This window comes from Solanum lycopersicum, chromosome 5 (assembly GCF_036512215.1).
Source record: "Solanum lycopersicum chromosome 5, SLM_r2.1".
In the NCBI taxonomy this organism is placed as follows: domain Eukaryota; kingdom Viridiplantae; phylum Streptophyta; class Magnoliopsida; order Solanales; family Solanaceae; genus Solanum; species Solanum lycopersicum.
The window spans coordinates 22,158,450-22,175,349 of NC_090804.1; the positions used below are offsets into that span (position 1 = coordinate 22,158,450).

The 16,900-nt window shown below is 33.1% G+C and overlaps 1 protein-coding gene and 1 long non-coding RNA gene across 5 annotated transcripts; one reads left to right on the forward strand and one right to left on the reverse strand.

Annotated features, from left to right (window-relative positions):
- Positions 1 to 6,381: 6,381 nt before the first annotated feature.
- LOC101266511 (uncharacterized) lies at positions 6,382 to 12,751 on the reverse strand. Of its 4 annotated transcripts, none has more exons than XM_004239222.5 (9): positions 12,267 to 12,751; positions 11,416 to 11,555; positions 11,058 to 11,304; positions 10,740 to 10,844; positions 10,474 to 10,602; positions 9,216 to 9,265; positions 8,002 to 8,099; positions 7,595 to 7,879; positions 6,382 to 7,047 (listed from the first exon to the last, which is right to left on the reverse strand). In XM_004239222.5, the coding sequence occupies exons 2-9, from the start codon at positions 11,483 to 11,485 to the stop codon at positions 6,544 to 6,546; spliced, it is 1,488 nt and encodes a 495-aa protein (XP_004239270.2). In that variant the 5' UTR covers positions 11,486 to 11,555; positions 12,267 to 12,751; the 3' UTR covers positions 6,382 to 6,543. The 4 variants fall into 4 exon arrangements, with proteins under 4 accessions (XP_004239270.2, XP_010321057.2, XP_069154067.1 ...); XM_010322755.4 differs by having other exon boundaries at positions 12,271 to 12,538; XM_069297966.1 differs by lacking the exon at positions 12,267 to 12,751 and adding an exon at positions 11,967 to 12,235.
- Positions 12,752 to 13,890: 1,139 nt separating this feature from the next.
- LOC138348544 (uncharacterized) lies at positions 13,891 to 15,189 on the forward strand. Its single transcript, XR_011221222.1, has 2 exons — positions 13,891 to 14,062; positions 14,139 to 15,189. It is a non-coding gene; the product is annotated as an uncharacterized lncRNA (long non-coding RNA).
- The last annotated feature ends 1,711 nt before the right edge of the window (positions 15,190 to 16,900 follow it).

Sequence of the window (16,900 nt, forward strand, 5' to 3'; positions counted from 1 at the left end):
AATCGAAAACACTTACATTAAGAGCTTTGAATCCATCTTCAGCTTTAAACACGCCCATTCCAATGACTGCTTGCCATACATTATGAGGTTGTGTTTTCCTTACCCCTTCCTCTTCCTTTTTTACTATTATCAGGTGATGGACATGAAGAAGGTGCACTAGGTGCTGCAGGTGGTCTTCCTCTTGCACTCTTTGCATGTGTTGCAAATGCATTAGGTGCACTAGGTGTGATAGGTGGTCTTCCTCTTGCACCTTTTGTAGGTGCTGCAGATGCACTAGGTGCAGAAGGTGGCCTTCCTCTTGAGATGCACTAGGTGTTATTCCAGATGGTCTTCCTCTTGACCTCTTTGCAGGTCCTGGAGATGCACTAGGTTCTGCATGTGGTCTTCCTCTTGACCTCCTTGTAGAATGCTCAGCTTCTGTTTGTGCTTTCTATATACAGATAGTTAAAATAAATGTAATTATTACATATCAGAGTAATATTAAATACCAAATTAAAGTTAAAGATTTTACCTTTGGCCTGAGTAAACCTTAAGTTTTTCCCTTTCCCTTGTTTGTATTTGATGGTTCTTCCCTGGCTGATGACTCAACCCTTTATGGACATCATGTCTTGTTGTGGCCTCTAACATTACAATTACTACATGTCATGGCAAATTTAGTTCTAGGTAGCTTTTCAGATTTTTTACTTTCACCAGCTTCCTTCTTTCTAAGTTTACTTGGCCTGTTAGACATGCTTTTTATTTCAGGTGGTGCAACTGTGGAGTTAGTAGATTCAGGCCACATCTCCATGTTTGTGACAAGTTGAAGGACATTGGCATAAGCCTTCAAGTAGATTATCTTACTATAACAGTTGTCAATGTAGTGATGGGGTTCACCTTTCTTAAAGTAAATGGTGGCCACAACATGTGCACATGGTATGCCTTTTAACTGCCATACCCTACAACTACAAATTCACCTACCAAGATCCACAATGTGTTGAAATGGTCCTTCTCTCACTTCAAACCCATCAACTCCATTAAATTCAATATTACAATTCATTGACCTATCAATATTCTCTAGTAATACCTTTAGACACATTGGAGAAAAATCACACATCCAAGTATTTGTGAACTCTCTTAACTTGGATATTCTGGTCATCATTTTTACTCTTATCTCTTCAAGCATAGTGATAATTGTCTTGTGTCTAGGTGCCAAGATCCATGAAGTAAAACACTCAGACAAATTGTTATCTACAGAATCACATTTTAATTGAGTATTAAAGTAAACCTTACACTAGAACTCTATGTTGTAGTATATAAGATCATCCATCATTTTTTCTGGACCAAGCAACTTCATCTTTGCAATATTTTTCCTCAATTGAGATTCAAAGGTACTCTTTGGAATAGACCAAAAATGTTGTCTTCTTTGGATACCTCTCCAATTCTTAGCCCAGTTAGCTAAGATATGTCTAGCATACATTCTATGTTCAGCAACAGGTAAAATAATTTGAATTGCTCCTATTAATTCCTGTAACAAATCTAGATAGGTTATAATAATAAATATATAAAAATTGATAAAGACATATATAAAAAAAAATAGTACATATACCTTCTGCATATCTGTAATTAGGGTAAGATTTTCACCATCTCCTAGTCCTAGATCATCCTTCAAAAGTTTGATAAACCATGTACATGTCTTTTTTTTCATACTCAACTACTGCCCAAGCAAGTGGCAGCATCTGGTTATTACCATCTCTGGACACAACAACTAACAATTGTCCTCTACAAACCCCTTTAAGGGAACAACCATCTAAACCTATGAATTTTCTGCAATTTTGGAATGCCTTCTTCAATGGATCAAAACATATGTAAAAGCTCTGAAATACTGGCCTACCAAGAGCATCAAGTTCACCAAGTTTAACAACATAAGTTCTCCATGGATTGGTCCTCAACAGTTCATCTTTATAGTAAAGAATTTTCCCAAATTCCACAACATGATCACCCATGATCTCTTTCAACACTTTAGCCCTTGCCCTCTTAACAGTAGTCTTGGCAACATGAATTTTAATTTTTTTTCCTTATCAACTCTTGCAACTTGAAAACTCTAATATTTGGCTGCTTATTAATCCTCTTTCTAAAATGTGTAGCTATGAACTATGCATTACACAAATAGTTTCTAGTTGTGCTGTTACAATTATGCTTTGAATTGTAAGTTTTTCTCATGAAATCATTTGTTGTTTTGTCAAGACATGCAAACAAAAGCCATGGACAACCTTCCTTGCACCTACATCTAACTCTTTTTGGCTCATTCACACAATTATCTATTTGAACTCTCTTTTGGACAACATATTTACTTACTGCTCTTCTAAATTCATTCACATCTGCAAAGACCATACCCGACTACCATACAACTGTCTTGGCAGTAGGATCATGTATAATTTTTTGATTATTGGTCCTCCTGTCTTCTTGGTAAATTTACACTTCTTGGTAAATTTACTCTTTCATATTCAAAACATTCATTACTATATTCACCTTCATCTATTTCGAAACTTTCATCATCAGAACTTGCAAAATAAGGCTCATCACCTCCTAATCTTCCTTCAACACTTACTTTACCTGTTTGAGTTTCATCAAAACCTAAATCTAGTCCAGCTTCACTTACTGGTACCTCTTCAGTATTAGTTTGTACTCCTTTTTTTTCTTTTTCTTCTTTGAAAAGATCTCTTCATGTACATCACTACCATAGTCCTCATCATCATCTCCCACCAATCCACATTCAGATTCAGAACTATCTTCTGTTGAGTAATCAGAATTCTCTTCTTCTAAGAAATCAGATTCAACAGGACCTGAAACTAGATCATCAACATCTTCAGTGACAGCCTTAGTAGTGGAAGGAGATCTAGGAGGAGCAGTTGTAGTGGTAGGGTTTGTAGTGTAATGAGTGGCAGTGAAAGGAGATTTAAGAACAACAGCTGTAGTGGGAGGAGTTGGGGTAGAAGCAGATCCAGTAGAAGGAGTAGTGAAAGGAGTTGGGGTAGATTGAGATCGAGTATCAAAGGAAGTAAAGGGGTCTTCACCTACCCCACTTTGGCCATTTACTTTATTAAAAGTTGAACTAGATTCCTCTATATCGGTGGGTTCCACAACTGCATCATCAATTAAGTGTTTTACATATCCTCCACAATATCTCCATCTTCCAAAGAACAACTTAACTCTAAAATATCCATATCATTATGAATATCTTCCAAAATGCCACTATTAGGAGGTTTGATACTAAATGTGCAAGTTGTTGTGTATCCCAATTTTTTTATGTACCCTCTTAATTCAAAATAGACAGTCTATCCACGTCAACATCCAAAAACTCTGTGACTCGCCCGTCACTGTAAACTAGTTGTCCAGTATTCAAATCTAAGACTCCACCATGATACCATCTTAACGTAATCAAAGTAAATCCACTCATCTCCTACCTGAACAATGTAACACTAGTAAGGAAATGAGAAACTATGTTTTCTAAGAATTATTTAGTTACTTAAAAAATTCAGAGGCAGCAGAACTAGGGAGAAAAGAAAAAGAAACAAAATCCCTAATCAAACACTATTAATCAAACACTAATAAACAAAACCCCTAATACTACGACAGACATATCAAAATGGCATTTGAATGCCCAGTTCAACAAAACCCTAATAAACATTAAAATAACACTACCATCAAAACTAAAATCAAATATCAATATAACATTTTGTTGGTAAAGAATAACCCTAAAAAGGCTCAAATAAACTACAAACTATAGCACACCAGTCAAAATAACATTTGAATACGCAGTAAAAATAAAACTCTAATCGAACACTAACATCAAAATAATATTCAACTAGTAAAGATCTAATCTTTTTCTCAGAAGAAATCGCAAGTAAGCTTTCCAATTCAACAATGGCTACTCAATGCGACTAGAAGAACAAAGAAGAAAGAAGAAAGAAGAAAGAATAAAGAAGAAAAAAGAAAGAAGAAAGGGATTTTCTTTGATTTGGAGGGAAAGGAGACTTTTGTCAAAAGGTAAAGGTAAAGATGTCACACGTATCACTTTTTTCAAGTCTTGTAAAGTTGTGGGTCCATGATTATACACGTGTACAGTGCGTGTATACAAACAATTTTTATAAATCTGGTATAGGTGACTACGTCAGCGTCTGAGGGTGAAAAAATATATACATAAAAAAAATGTTAAGTGTGTAGTTGGAAATATGGCCAAAGCTTGAGGGGGCATTTGACCCTTTTCTCATACCTAAAAATGTTTCTATAACTATTTAATTTTCTTGTTATCATTCTTGGTAGATTTTTGCTTGCATGGGTTACATTTTTACGTTTGATCATCATTCACTTCATATAGAAAGATGTTTCTAAAATTATTTATTCTTGATAGATTTTTGTTAGAATGAAAATACATTTTTATTCTTGGTCATTTTTAATACAACTATATCATCCTATTCATTTTTATTGTAAAGTTACTTTTGACATCTTTTTCTTTAATTTCAATCTAATATATATTATTAATTCTATCACACTAATTTATTTTTAAGTATATTAATTAGAGCCAAAATAAAGATTGAAATAATTAATTCATGATATTTTTATATAAAATGTAGGCTTTTGTATAAGCATAATGAACAGAAAATATATTAAGAATTAAATTAAAATAATAGTAAAATATAGTAATAATAAAAAGATATTACAATAACTCACAAAAGAAATAAAAAGGAAATGAAGTAATAACAAAATAAGTTAATAACAATAACTTAAGATATTTCTAGAATTATTTAATTTTTTTTTTTATCATTCTTGATAGATTTTTGTATTAGCGTGAAATTACATTTTTACCTTAATCATTATTCACTTCATATATAAAAAGATAATTCTAAAATTATTTATTATCTTTCTTCATAGATTTTTGTTAGAGTAAAATTACATTTTACCTTTGATCGTCCTCCCATTTCACTCTTCTATATAATAGAAATTAATATCACGAATTGTCATTTATTTGTTATACATTCTACAATAGACATTATTATACATGATCAAAAAAAGTCTACCGAATTAAATATTAAGGGCCCGTTTGTATGGGCTTAATAAAAGCAACTTTAAAAAAGTACTTTTGAAAGTACTGAAACTTATTTTCAAAATAAGCAGTTATGCGTTTGGATAAAAGTGCTGAAGTTAAAAAAAAAGTTGTTGATGTGTTTGGCAAATAAGTGTTGATAAACAGCTTTTTAAATCAAAATGTCTGAAATACCATTAAAAGCTGTTAAAATAATAAAAGTTAATTAATTTATATTTTACAGCCATAAATAATTATATTTTGTTATCATTCACATATATTTTTTTCATCACAAATTATCTATTAGAGGAATATAAACTTATTATAGATTTTAAAGATATATATATATAATTTGAATAGATCAAAGAACGATTTAAGATTTTATTTTAGTTTCATCCATAGGTAATAATAATTGTCTATCATTCACATATTTCTTTATTATCACAAATTATTTATAAAAGGAATATAAATTTTATTTAAGTTATATGTGCAACTTATTTTACATTTTAATAGTATATAATTTGAATAGATCACTTGAAAGATTTAAGATTTCATTAGTAATAGTAATTGTCTATTATTCACACATGAAAAGCAAAATGAAAGAAAGAGATGTTAGGGTTATGTTGGTAATTTGGAGACTATATAAAAATATTAAGGGTAAAAAGATAAAAATATGGTCAATTTAAAACAGCTTATAAGCTAAAAAAAAAACACCCCTACCTCAGCTTTTATCTTTTGGCTTAAAATAATTTTTTTAACTTAAAATAAATTATTTTGAATATTGTCAAACAACTAAATAAGTGAAAAACCAGCATTTAAGTCAATTTGACCAGCTTTTAAGCTGAGCCAAACAGGCTCAAATAGGAGAACCCGTGGATGCGCTACAGGAACAAATTACCAACACAAGTGACTGAACTCGAAAGGTTTGGCATATTCAAATTAATATACTCCTCTATTAACTTTCAATTATCATGTTAAGACAATATAACAGATTTTTAAATTATATTATATTATATTTATTTAATAATTTAAATAAAAAAATTAGATATTCATATAAATATTATAAATTTTAAATTTTTACATTTCAATTATAAAATTTTAATTGAAGTTATTTATTATTTGACTTTTAAAAGAAGAAACTATAACAATTAAAAGTGAAAAAACTATAAATGTTTAAAAAAACTAGGACAATTAGAAGTCGGATATAATAATTTATAATTTCCAAATAAATCAACCTGACATTCTTGACCAATGTCATGTTAAGTAATGACTACTGCAATTTGAATTCATGTTTCTTTTTTCCGAGGTGCCACACAAGATAGTTGAAAATGAACACTTCTCATAGATAATACGTACTAACTAAAACAAAACCATATCTTGACAGAGTAGGTTGGAAAAAACATCTGATGTTTCAGTTTCATACATCTACTTATCAGGGAACTTCATTGTTCAAATGATTCGATCTAACATCACATACATAGTTAACAAAGTACTTCCTTTCGTTTCATACCGAGTTCCACAAGCATAGTTAAGAGAGCCTCACACATTTCACTAGCGTCCGGTTCATTTGGGTCCTTCCTCCACGACGAATAAACCATCCAAGCATGATCAAGCTTTATGTCTGGTTTTACAACAACTGAGCCGGGAACTTCAGCATCACGACAGGTCACTAGACCATCACTCTTCTCTCCATACCTTAGTTGCAGGTGCAGAGCACAAAGAGCCAGTGCAGCAGAAACAGGAACTATGACAGGCACCTTACAACCTGCTTGGATCACATTTTCCGACTCATCGTCACCAAATCCGGGCAAAGGTAGCCACGGAAGTTCTGCATGTGCTATATGGGACATTGTTGCTATTACATTCAGTGCTATACTTGCTTCAGAATGGAAGGAGATGAGTGGAATATCATCGGGAAGCTTGTGGTTTTTTAAGAACTCCTTTCGCTTTTCGTATGTTAGATCCTCTAATGCCCGTATATCACCCTAATACAGAATAGTTCAACTTTGTCAATCAAAACATCGCACATACTCATAGAGACATACGCCAATGGATGTTTAAAATATTGAGTATACGTACCAACGAAACAAAGCTGAACAAAGTGAAAAAAAATGTGAAACATGTGCGCGATGGGTATGCATATGGATCATTTATCATCAAGACAAAATTCACCCCATTAAGCAAATTTGTCTAATAGCAGAAGAATCAGCAAGTCATCTCACAAATGCTTTTTAAAACGCCTTGTGCATCCCACACTGAATGTTCATATTTTAGTTTTCGATGTTATTAAGATCTGAGGGAAATTTAGGTACTCAAAAACATATTATGTATGCATTAAAAGACATGTATGACCTTGTAGTACTACCAAATTTTAAAGTACAGCATTAAGTACACCAATATTTAGCAAATTGGTGTCAATCCTAGTGTTAAACAAAGCACTAAATTGTCTACATCCCAACATTGAAAAAAAAAAGGGACACTTGAGCATTACAGTTTTTAACTAACCCAAAAAGTTGTGGACAAAGGAATTACCTTAATTAACTTGCACAGTAGAAACTCCATGATCCTTCGTGTTTCCTTGTCAGCAATCTGTCCGTCACGAAGAATATCTGATGCAACAGGTATTCCACCATAAGGGCTCTGCACAAATGCCAGTCCTGCAACTTTATCCTTTAAATCATGCCAATATTTTGACAAAGCAGCGGCAGCATCAACCCCACCCTTACTGTGACCAAGCAGCATGACATGTTTTCCTGATCCCCAGTGTAACTCCTCGATGCATTGCTTCAGTTCCCACGCATTTTGTTCCACGGATGCCTTCATTTGGTGATCAATGATCCAACAGTAAGAAAAGCATAGTTGGAAGAACATTAAAAAGAATTTCAGAGAGCAAGTTGATATGTTAGCAGACTAGACTTTGAAAATCTACTAGTACATACCTCACTGTGTATCTTGGCAATATGGCAAGTTAACCCCATCTTTGAAAAAAACTTTTTAGTGCTCACAAAATACAAAGGACCGTGATTGCTGAAAAACCCTGTTACAATTATGTCACCAAAAGAAAAGCTCTAAGAGAACGAAATTCAGAACATATTGACAACAATCCGGTAAAAGTATTGTTTCTTTTTTTTTTAAATAAAAAAAAATAGTGCGAGTAACAAAAAGATCTAAAATGATTAAAATTGTTTCTCAATATTTTTATTAATCATAGGGCTTCTTTAAACAGCCAAGTTACACATAATAAATACAGACAATAAAATAAACTAAAATATCTCAACTAAGAAGCCTAGTAAAAACGTAAATTCATCATAAACCAAATTAACTTACTAAGCTAAAAATTACTGTATTAACTGACTGTAAGTTTCAACGCGCCTCCTTAGCTTTAATTACTGCAATTTAAAGAATGCTCCTCAATTTCTGCTTTGAGAGTTAGTTTCTTTTCATTATTTTTGATCTTGCACACATTTTTTGATATTAGATCTTTCTCTTCTTGTTTTGGTTTTGTGCTTAAAAAAGCCTCAATAATCTTGTCTAGTTCGAAAGCTTTTATCTAAGTGCCTTAATCTAGACAATGATAGGGGTTCCAAAATGTGATTTCATTTTCACTTAATTACCAATTCAGAAAGCTTTTGCAGTGAAAACTTGTGGGACATTGAAAGATACTGTTGCTTGTCATGGCTGAAAATGGATTAAAAATTGATACTGGTTGAAATAGTCTTGCGCGTTAAAATAAGTACGGATTGAAACTAGCCATGTGCACTAACAATAAGCACTAGTTCAAAATGGGTTGAAAATAATTTTTGAGAATAGTTCTATCGAGGAACTCATAGATTCCATAAGATCAATGAGCCTCTTGATACAATTGTTGTTTTTTCTAAAAAAAAAATGGAGCAACAAAAAAGATTTAAAATGATTGGAAATTGTTTCTCAATATTTTTATTAAGCATAAGAGGGTTTTAAATAGTCAATTTGAACACATATTATGCAGAAAATCTGCAATTCAAAAGAGCTAAAATATCTGAACTACTTAAATAACCTTAACAAAAATTTAAAATAATTAAAATTCATCCTAAACTAAGCATGTGCTAAAAATGACTGGACTAACTAAAAATAAATCTTAACAAAGTAGTATTCAGCAGGAGATTTATTAAACCTGGAATCAGTAGATAAACAAAAGAATCGGGCAGTGTGTGCTGTCCATTCCTAAAAAAGGAAGAAAAAAATCAAACGAAAATTGTCGTTAATTAGCAGTTAGGCAGTTGCAAGGAAATATTAAAATTAACGTGAAGACTCAACCAGCGACAGACTAACTATCATTGATAACTAGAGATAATCCTGTTGGGTTAGCACAGTTGTATTGTGGCATAGGACTACAAAAGAATGTTGACCAAAAACAGTCGAGAGAAATGAAGATAACCTTCATATATTTTTGCATATCCTTCAGTAACAAAAGCCACTCGCTAAGGAATCTAATCGTTGGACAATATATACACAATGGTTTTTATATATCCTCAGCTATATTGTTTAAAACACGAATCTTTCCAATATTAGAAACTCGGAAGTAAACAAAAGCAAAGCATCCCCCCCCCCCCCCCAATATTAACATGCCAAAATGAAAATGCAGAATAAAATGTCCTGGTGCCTCCTTTCATTTGTAGTTGCTACTAAGAATCCTTCAGGGAAACCAAAAACTGATGAGCATAGAGTAAATACAACTCAACATTAAGATCTTTTGGTTTTTCTGTTAACATTTGAAACAATAATGGTGTTTCAGGACTTGTCATATTTGCAAAATTCATATTCAGACAAGTTATGTTAGTAAACGCCAAAGTAAGAGGGTAATGATTCATACTGCTGAAACACAGCTTTTCATATTGCTGTGTTCCATATTTCAAAAAGACTTTGTCAATCTATAACATTTAAATGAAAAGCACATAATATTGCTTGGTTGGATCTCATTCAAAATTGGTAGGAGTATCCTACTAACATAGTTAATATCACGACCATCACTTTAAGTAGTTAAGATACTTCTTTCGTCACTACACAGAGTAGCCAAAAGAAGTAGAAGGAAACACACATTCCGAGCAATAAGTCATCAGTCCTGGAGTTTTAAGGTCGGCCAGTAAAACCAAAAACTCAAAATTAACATGAAATATGGCAACAGCCTGGAAAAGAATATCATCAGCTAAACACAGAACCCTTCCATGATGATTGATAGTTTAATATAGTATGCAGTTGGTGTGTTTTCATTTTCATGTTATTCAGCACCTATCTCAATTGATAAAAAAGAAAAATGACCAAGAACTCACCGCTGACAAGATATGTGGTCTTTATATTGGGAGACATAATTATTCAAGGATATCTGGCTTTGTTTCTATTTTCTAAGTGACTAGTAAGATCCATCATCTTACCTAATACCTTGTAGTAGTTCTCTAAATCTAGCTGAACCATCAACAACAGGAGCCATTTCAGGAGCTTGTTGCAACCACCCAATGTCATCAGAAGACCCACGCAAAGTTGTACATACACGGGATATAACACTGAAAAGATTAGTGAAGAGTAAGTAGTAGGAAACTATAAGTAAAGGTGTTGAATGTCAAATGTAAGAAATGATCTAAAATACTCACCGATCTTCACATATTTATCATTTACCGACAGTCAGGAAGTGATTACTAACCTCTGAACTTGAACTAGAGCACATCTGATATGAGATACGAAACACCTCCAAGATGCCAACGTAAGTTTCCAAGTGAATCTCAGACCATATACTGGAAGCATCAACCTACAACCAGATCAACCAACTGCAGAATAAATTAGGACAGTCATGACTATGTGATGGCGGAAAGAGATATGTGCTACTAGAAAATAAAACTGAAATAAGTTGAGTTCTTATGTTCAGAGTTCTAATTCTGATTCTGAATATCGAGGAATCCATAGATATCCTGCATAACGACCTCGAAGGATGATGGGAAAAGCATATACATGAAAAGTTTACCCTTCAAAAATGAGTCTGAAACCTCCATAACTTTGATTACTTCTTACAATTTCTAAGAATGAATTTACAGGCAAGTTATCATTGACATAGGAGGATCTTCTCCCGTGAAATCTAAAGCTTGTTCCTGTGTCAGATACTCTTGAAGGAAATGAACAAGCCTCGGGAACAGTTGTAAAGTTTACAAGCAGACCACCAAAATCAACTAAATATTCTGACCACCCAAGTAGATCTCTGCAGATAAGATCCTCTGCAATAGAATCAAACCTTTATCAATGGGAAGCCATAGACAGCGAATATAAAAGAATAGATGTTCAAGAACTTCATACTTTGCACGTGCATAATTTTTTAGAGACCTCACCAATAAATTGAACAAATTGCTGGGCTATATAAGAGCTCAAGCTTGCAAGATGTAGAAAGGGGTCGTCCATGTTGCATCAGAAGATAAGTTAATCAAGATCTTTCTGTTTATGAAATACAATGATCAAGTAGAGACGAAACCTGCAAAGAAGCACCAAACCAGATCATGTATTCATTCAAGCAGCAGAAGAAAAGATCAATACACTGATGCAAGTCAAAGCTGACATTAAGTAATGAGTATAACACACTTCACAATTACTTCTCAGCGAGCGCTGATGATTTCTCCAATAGATATACTACATTCAGATGAGACCTCATTTAAAATTACGACAGAAATGAATTCAAGGTATGCGAGGGAAGAATAGAACACGCGGAGTCCTAGTATTTCGTTAACCTCAACACTCATCAGTTCAATCCTAAGTTACTCGGACTCGTCTGTCATGATCTAAATTATACGGGAGTCCCGTACAGATCTAGGAATAGATTCGGCTTAAATGTCCATTTATAGAAATATATCCTACATTATTTGAAAGGAAAGAAATACAAATGTACCATTCTTTTTTGGATGATAAACTGTTCATCAACACTAATACAACCTCTGGTTGCAGAGTTGTAAATACAAATATCTTTTAAATATGGAAACACATTTCTCTCTCTTTTTTTTTTCCACAAAAATCATTTCACTATCAAATACACAAAATCGATGAACCATATCCGGTACAAATTCCACACCTATGTTATGTCATGTTGAATTTTTAAAGGCTGATTTTATCAGCATAACCAGATAACTGTATTAGGAGAGAAATTGATCAAATTAACTCAAAAAAAAGAAACGGAGAGCAATGAACTTACATACGAGTGAGAATTGAGAATGAAAGGCCAAGAGTTGATGAGAAACCCAAAAGCATCCTATTATAAATATAGCCAAAATCTACATCTATCCCAGTTCCCAATAAAGCACAAATTTACCAATATAAAAAATGAATAGTACTATCACGATCTGCTTGTGATTTAGATTGGAAAGAGAAAATGGAGTTATAAATAGTAGTGATGTAGCCAAGCTATCTTTAACACAATGGGGGATGGCCCACTTTCACACCATAAACAAATGGAAAGCTCTCCAGATTTCGAATTAAATTGAACTGTAAAAATTTATAGATAATTTGGGACAGCGTGAGGTTGTAAGAGGACACGTGTCGACCGTTGAGGAAGTGAGGAGAAAGGTGTCCACTTTGATTGCTTTGTGAGAGGGGAAAGTAGAGATGGGAGATTCTTCATTACAAATGATATTTAATTTAATCATCTCCATTAATTTAGAGCATCTCTACAACATTACACATTGGGGTCCAGCTTTTCTAGTTTGGGGTTAATTTTATTATGCTAGCGTTTGGCCATGAATATTCAAATATTTTTGGTAAATATTATTTGGATGAAAATTTAGGTGAAATTTTACCATGTGTTTGGCCATAGAATTTGAGGAACATATTTCATTTTTTAAAAAAATATGATTTATACTCAAAAATTTTTAAAACTATCAAACTAACCATAAATTTGTATTACATAGCACAATAGAAATCTCACGTAACAAGATTTATGACTTCCGTAACAAATCAACAAGAATCATTACAGTGAATATTCGTATAGTGAAAAGGTCTTGGTACTAATCATGATAATGAAAATACAACTAATATAAATTCGAGAAAAAAAAGAGAAGAAAACAAAAGGAAATAAATATTGCAATCACTGAAGAACCTATGCTTTCTCATCTGAAAGAGTTCAACCTATTCTTTAATATAATCTTCCCACATTTTATGAACAATCTCTTCTCGATGAGCTTTCATTTCAGAATCAGATGATCGAGAAGATGAAGCGATGTTGTTACCCTGAGCCAATAGTTCGTCACTTTCATCAACAACCATATCATCATTTTCATATTCATTGAATATTCCATCACTACTTTGGTGTTCACGTAAAAAATTATTGGTTGGTGTCAATAAATATATTATTTTTGTAAAATAAAAAAGTTAAGGGTAAAAATTGAATTTCTAAAACTTTCCAAATAATGAAATTTGGCCCAAATACTAGTTTTTTCTAGTATTTGGGAATTTTGAAAATTTGCCAAATAATAAAAAAGTGTATGAACAAACAAAACTTGTCAAGTTTTTTTCCAAGTTTTACCTTCAAAATTTATGGCCAAACGGGCCATATATGTCTGTTTTATTTTACTATATATATACTAGATGGTTCACATTTGTTTATTTAAATTGATTATATTTATTTATTTTTTAAAAATAAACAAAACGAAAAGGCTATGAGCCATTTATTATTAAGCAAAAACCGTACAAGAGGTCTAAATCAAGACCCAAATAAAATAACAAAAACAAAAAAACTAGTAAACAAAAAAGGAAATTGAAGAGCCACTCTTCTAATTTATTATACTTCAATTTATTCCATCTTCTTCTTCTCTAATCAATCCAAGTTGTTGGCTATTGAGATCTCTTAACCCAAAAGCAACAACTGAAAGGAGATATAAGTTGGAGCTTGGTCGAATTTTATTTAGTCGCTCAAAGCCCTCACGAACGTCATGAAATTGATACCAAAGAAGAGTTCTTCAGCTCCATTTATCTCCATTTTCGATTAACTTCACGGTAAGATCTCTCTAACACTAAATTAAATCAGTTAACAAAGCTTCGAAAACTTACCAATTGATCTTTTCCTCAACAGGTTGAACCCTAATAAGGTTGATACCATTGCTAAAGGTCCAGATCTAGAGGTTCGTCTCTTAGACCCCTACTGTTTTGTATATGTCAACCCTATCTCTAGCCATTTATGGCTGCAATACTATCCAGTCCCTTGACTAATTGTGTTTGTTATTGTGTTGTCCGTCAATTTGTAGTTCCTGTTTTGGCATTTTCTAAATCGAATGTTAGGAGATCTGCTCTTTTCCATGTCATCTAAACTTGAATTAAATTGCTTTGACATTATACCTGCAAAACAAAAGGCTAGCCTTTTAATCTTTAATATCCTAGGAGAAATGACCCATGGTACTTCCCATATCCCATCGAGGATCCTGATAAAAGTCAACGAATCAGTCTCCAAAATCAAAGGAAGCAAATAATTATTGATATAGTATTGTAAAGCCATTAGGAAAGCTTCAGCCTCTGCTTTCAAAATAGTTCTATCTCTAATCATTTTATATTCTGCAAAAATTAACTCACCTTCCCAATCTCTAATTCAAAAAGCACTAGAACTAGTTTCAGGATTTCCTTTTATTGATTCATCTGTGTTACATTTATATACCCTATGATTGGGAAATTCCCAATAAACAATATTGCATTTTAAGATGGGTGTATAACCTTTAAGCAATTGCACTATCTTTGGCCAGTCCCTAGGCAATTCTCTCAACCTTGGAAATAAGTAGGAAACATATCGAACTAAGTTTTTATTTACCTCCAAATGCATAGTATTGAAGATCTTTTTCCTCCGCGAGAAATGTAATTCCTTATTTTCCAAATCTCCCAAATAATAAAACAGGAACAACTTTAACAATACACTTCAATTTATTTGCACAATTAGCCTCCCACCATATCTTAACTGTTTATTGCAACTGTATAAATGGATCTTGAATGCCTACGACATTTTCATAACCCACCCATAGCATTTGAGTTGCTGGACATGATATGAATATATGCTCTCTAATCTCTTGTACATCAGAATCATAACAACAATGAACTTTATCTACCATGCCTATTTTGTAGAATTTCCCCCACCAATAGTCTTTGTTTACAAAGCCTCCAAAAGAGAAAACTAACTTTGAAAGGTAACCCTTTGATCCATATATTTTTGAAATCATCATTCACCTCTTGCCTCTGCCTTATTAGATCCCAAGCACTTTTGCCGTAGAATCTGCCTGAACATTTTGCATCCACCAAGACTTATCCCAATCTGTGATTCTGTCCATCACTTGGACTTCCTGAGTTATGTATTCCAAGCCTCTAACAACTCCTTATTCCATACCCCTTGTGTCATCAAGGACTTCACCTCCTCCAAATGATAATGGTTATCGACCCCAATAGGTAAGTAGTAATGAAGAGCACCAAGTTTAGTCCAGTTGTCAAACCAGATACTTGAATTACCATATCTTGGTTCCCACAAAATCTCTTGATCAACCTGATTTCTAGCTTCTAACATGAACTTCCACACTTGAGACCCTCCATTCCATTCAACAACATGTGGTCTATGTCTTTTGCAATATTTGCTCCATACAAAATTAGCCCACATAGACTTCTTTGTTCTAAAAGACCACCAAAGCTTTGCAAATAAAGCCTTTGACACATCAAATAGTGATCTAAAACACAACCCTCCTCCCTCTTTAAGTAGACGGATACTATCCCAAGATACCCAGTGCTTATATCTTCTTTTTTTCATTAAAATACCATAAGAATTTTGCAAAGATTCTGTGTAGGTCTTGAGTAACACACTTCGACGGAATAATTGTAGCTAACAGATAGATCGGGATGCTTTGTAGGACTATAGTTATGAGCATATTTTTACCTCCAAGGGATAAAATTTTATCTTTCCAAGCCTTGAGGTTATTTTGTACTTTTTTTAACTAGATCACAGAAATGTATTTTCCTCCTCTTGGCATGACCAATTGGGCATCCAAGATAAATTAGGGGAAAGTTTCCTCTTTCAAAACAAGTGGAACTCCCAACTTCTTGACAATAGTCAAAACAATTTTATTAAACATGTAATATAAGCTCTTTTCTTTATTTATTTTCTGATCCGATTCTTTCTCATATCTCTCCAAAATATCCATTAACAATACCAAAGATATATTGTTTGCAGATACAAATATTATGGTATCATTTGTATATGCAAGGTGATTAATGTTGTCACTCCACTTAGGCATGCCAAAACTCTTAAAATCCTTGTTATCAAACAACAGATTGTTCAAAGTTCTTACAGTACCTCAAAAGATATAATAAATAGAGCAGGAGATAAAAAGTTTCCTTGCTTCACTCCTCTAGATGAGTGAAAAAAATCATGCGCCTAACCATTTATAAGAATAGAGTACTAGTTGTTAGCCAATAATCTCCAAATTTCTTCAATCTTGAATGCATTAAAACCCATTTTTTCCAGAACCTTTATCAAGAAGAATCAATCCACGCTATCATATGCTTTGGTCATGTCTAAGTTATTCACCACATTAGTAGGTTTCCCCCTCTTTCTAACGTCTGTATGATTTCGAGCCAATAATACATTCTTGATAATACTCCTCCATTTCACAAAGTCAGGTTGATTTTGCGAGAATAGTTTCGGTAACACACCTTGATCCTATCATATATCAACCAGGATATGACCTTATTCAAAAAATTACTCAAGCTAATTGGCCTCAGATCTATAAAACTCTGCACCACCTCTTTCTTAGATAATAAGATCAATTTGTGTGAGTGATGAATTTAGGAATGGTGTGCCCTTGAAAG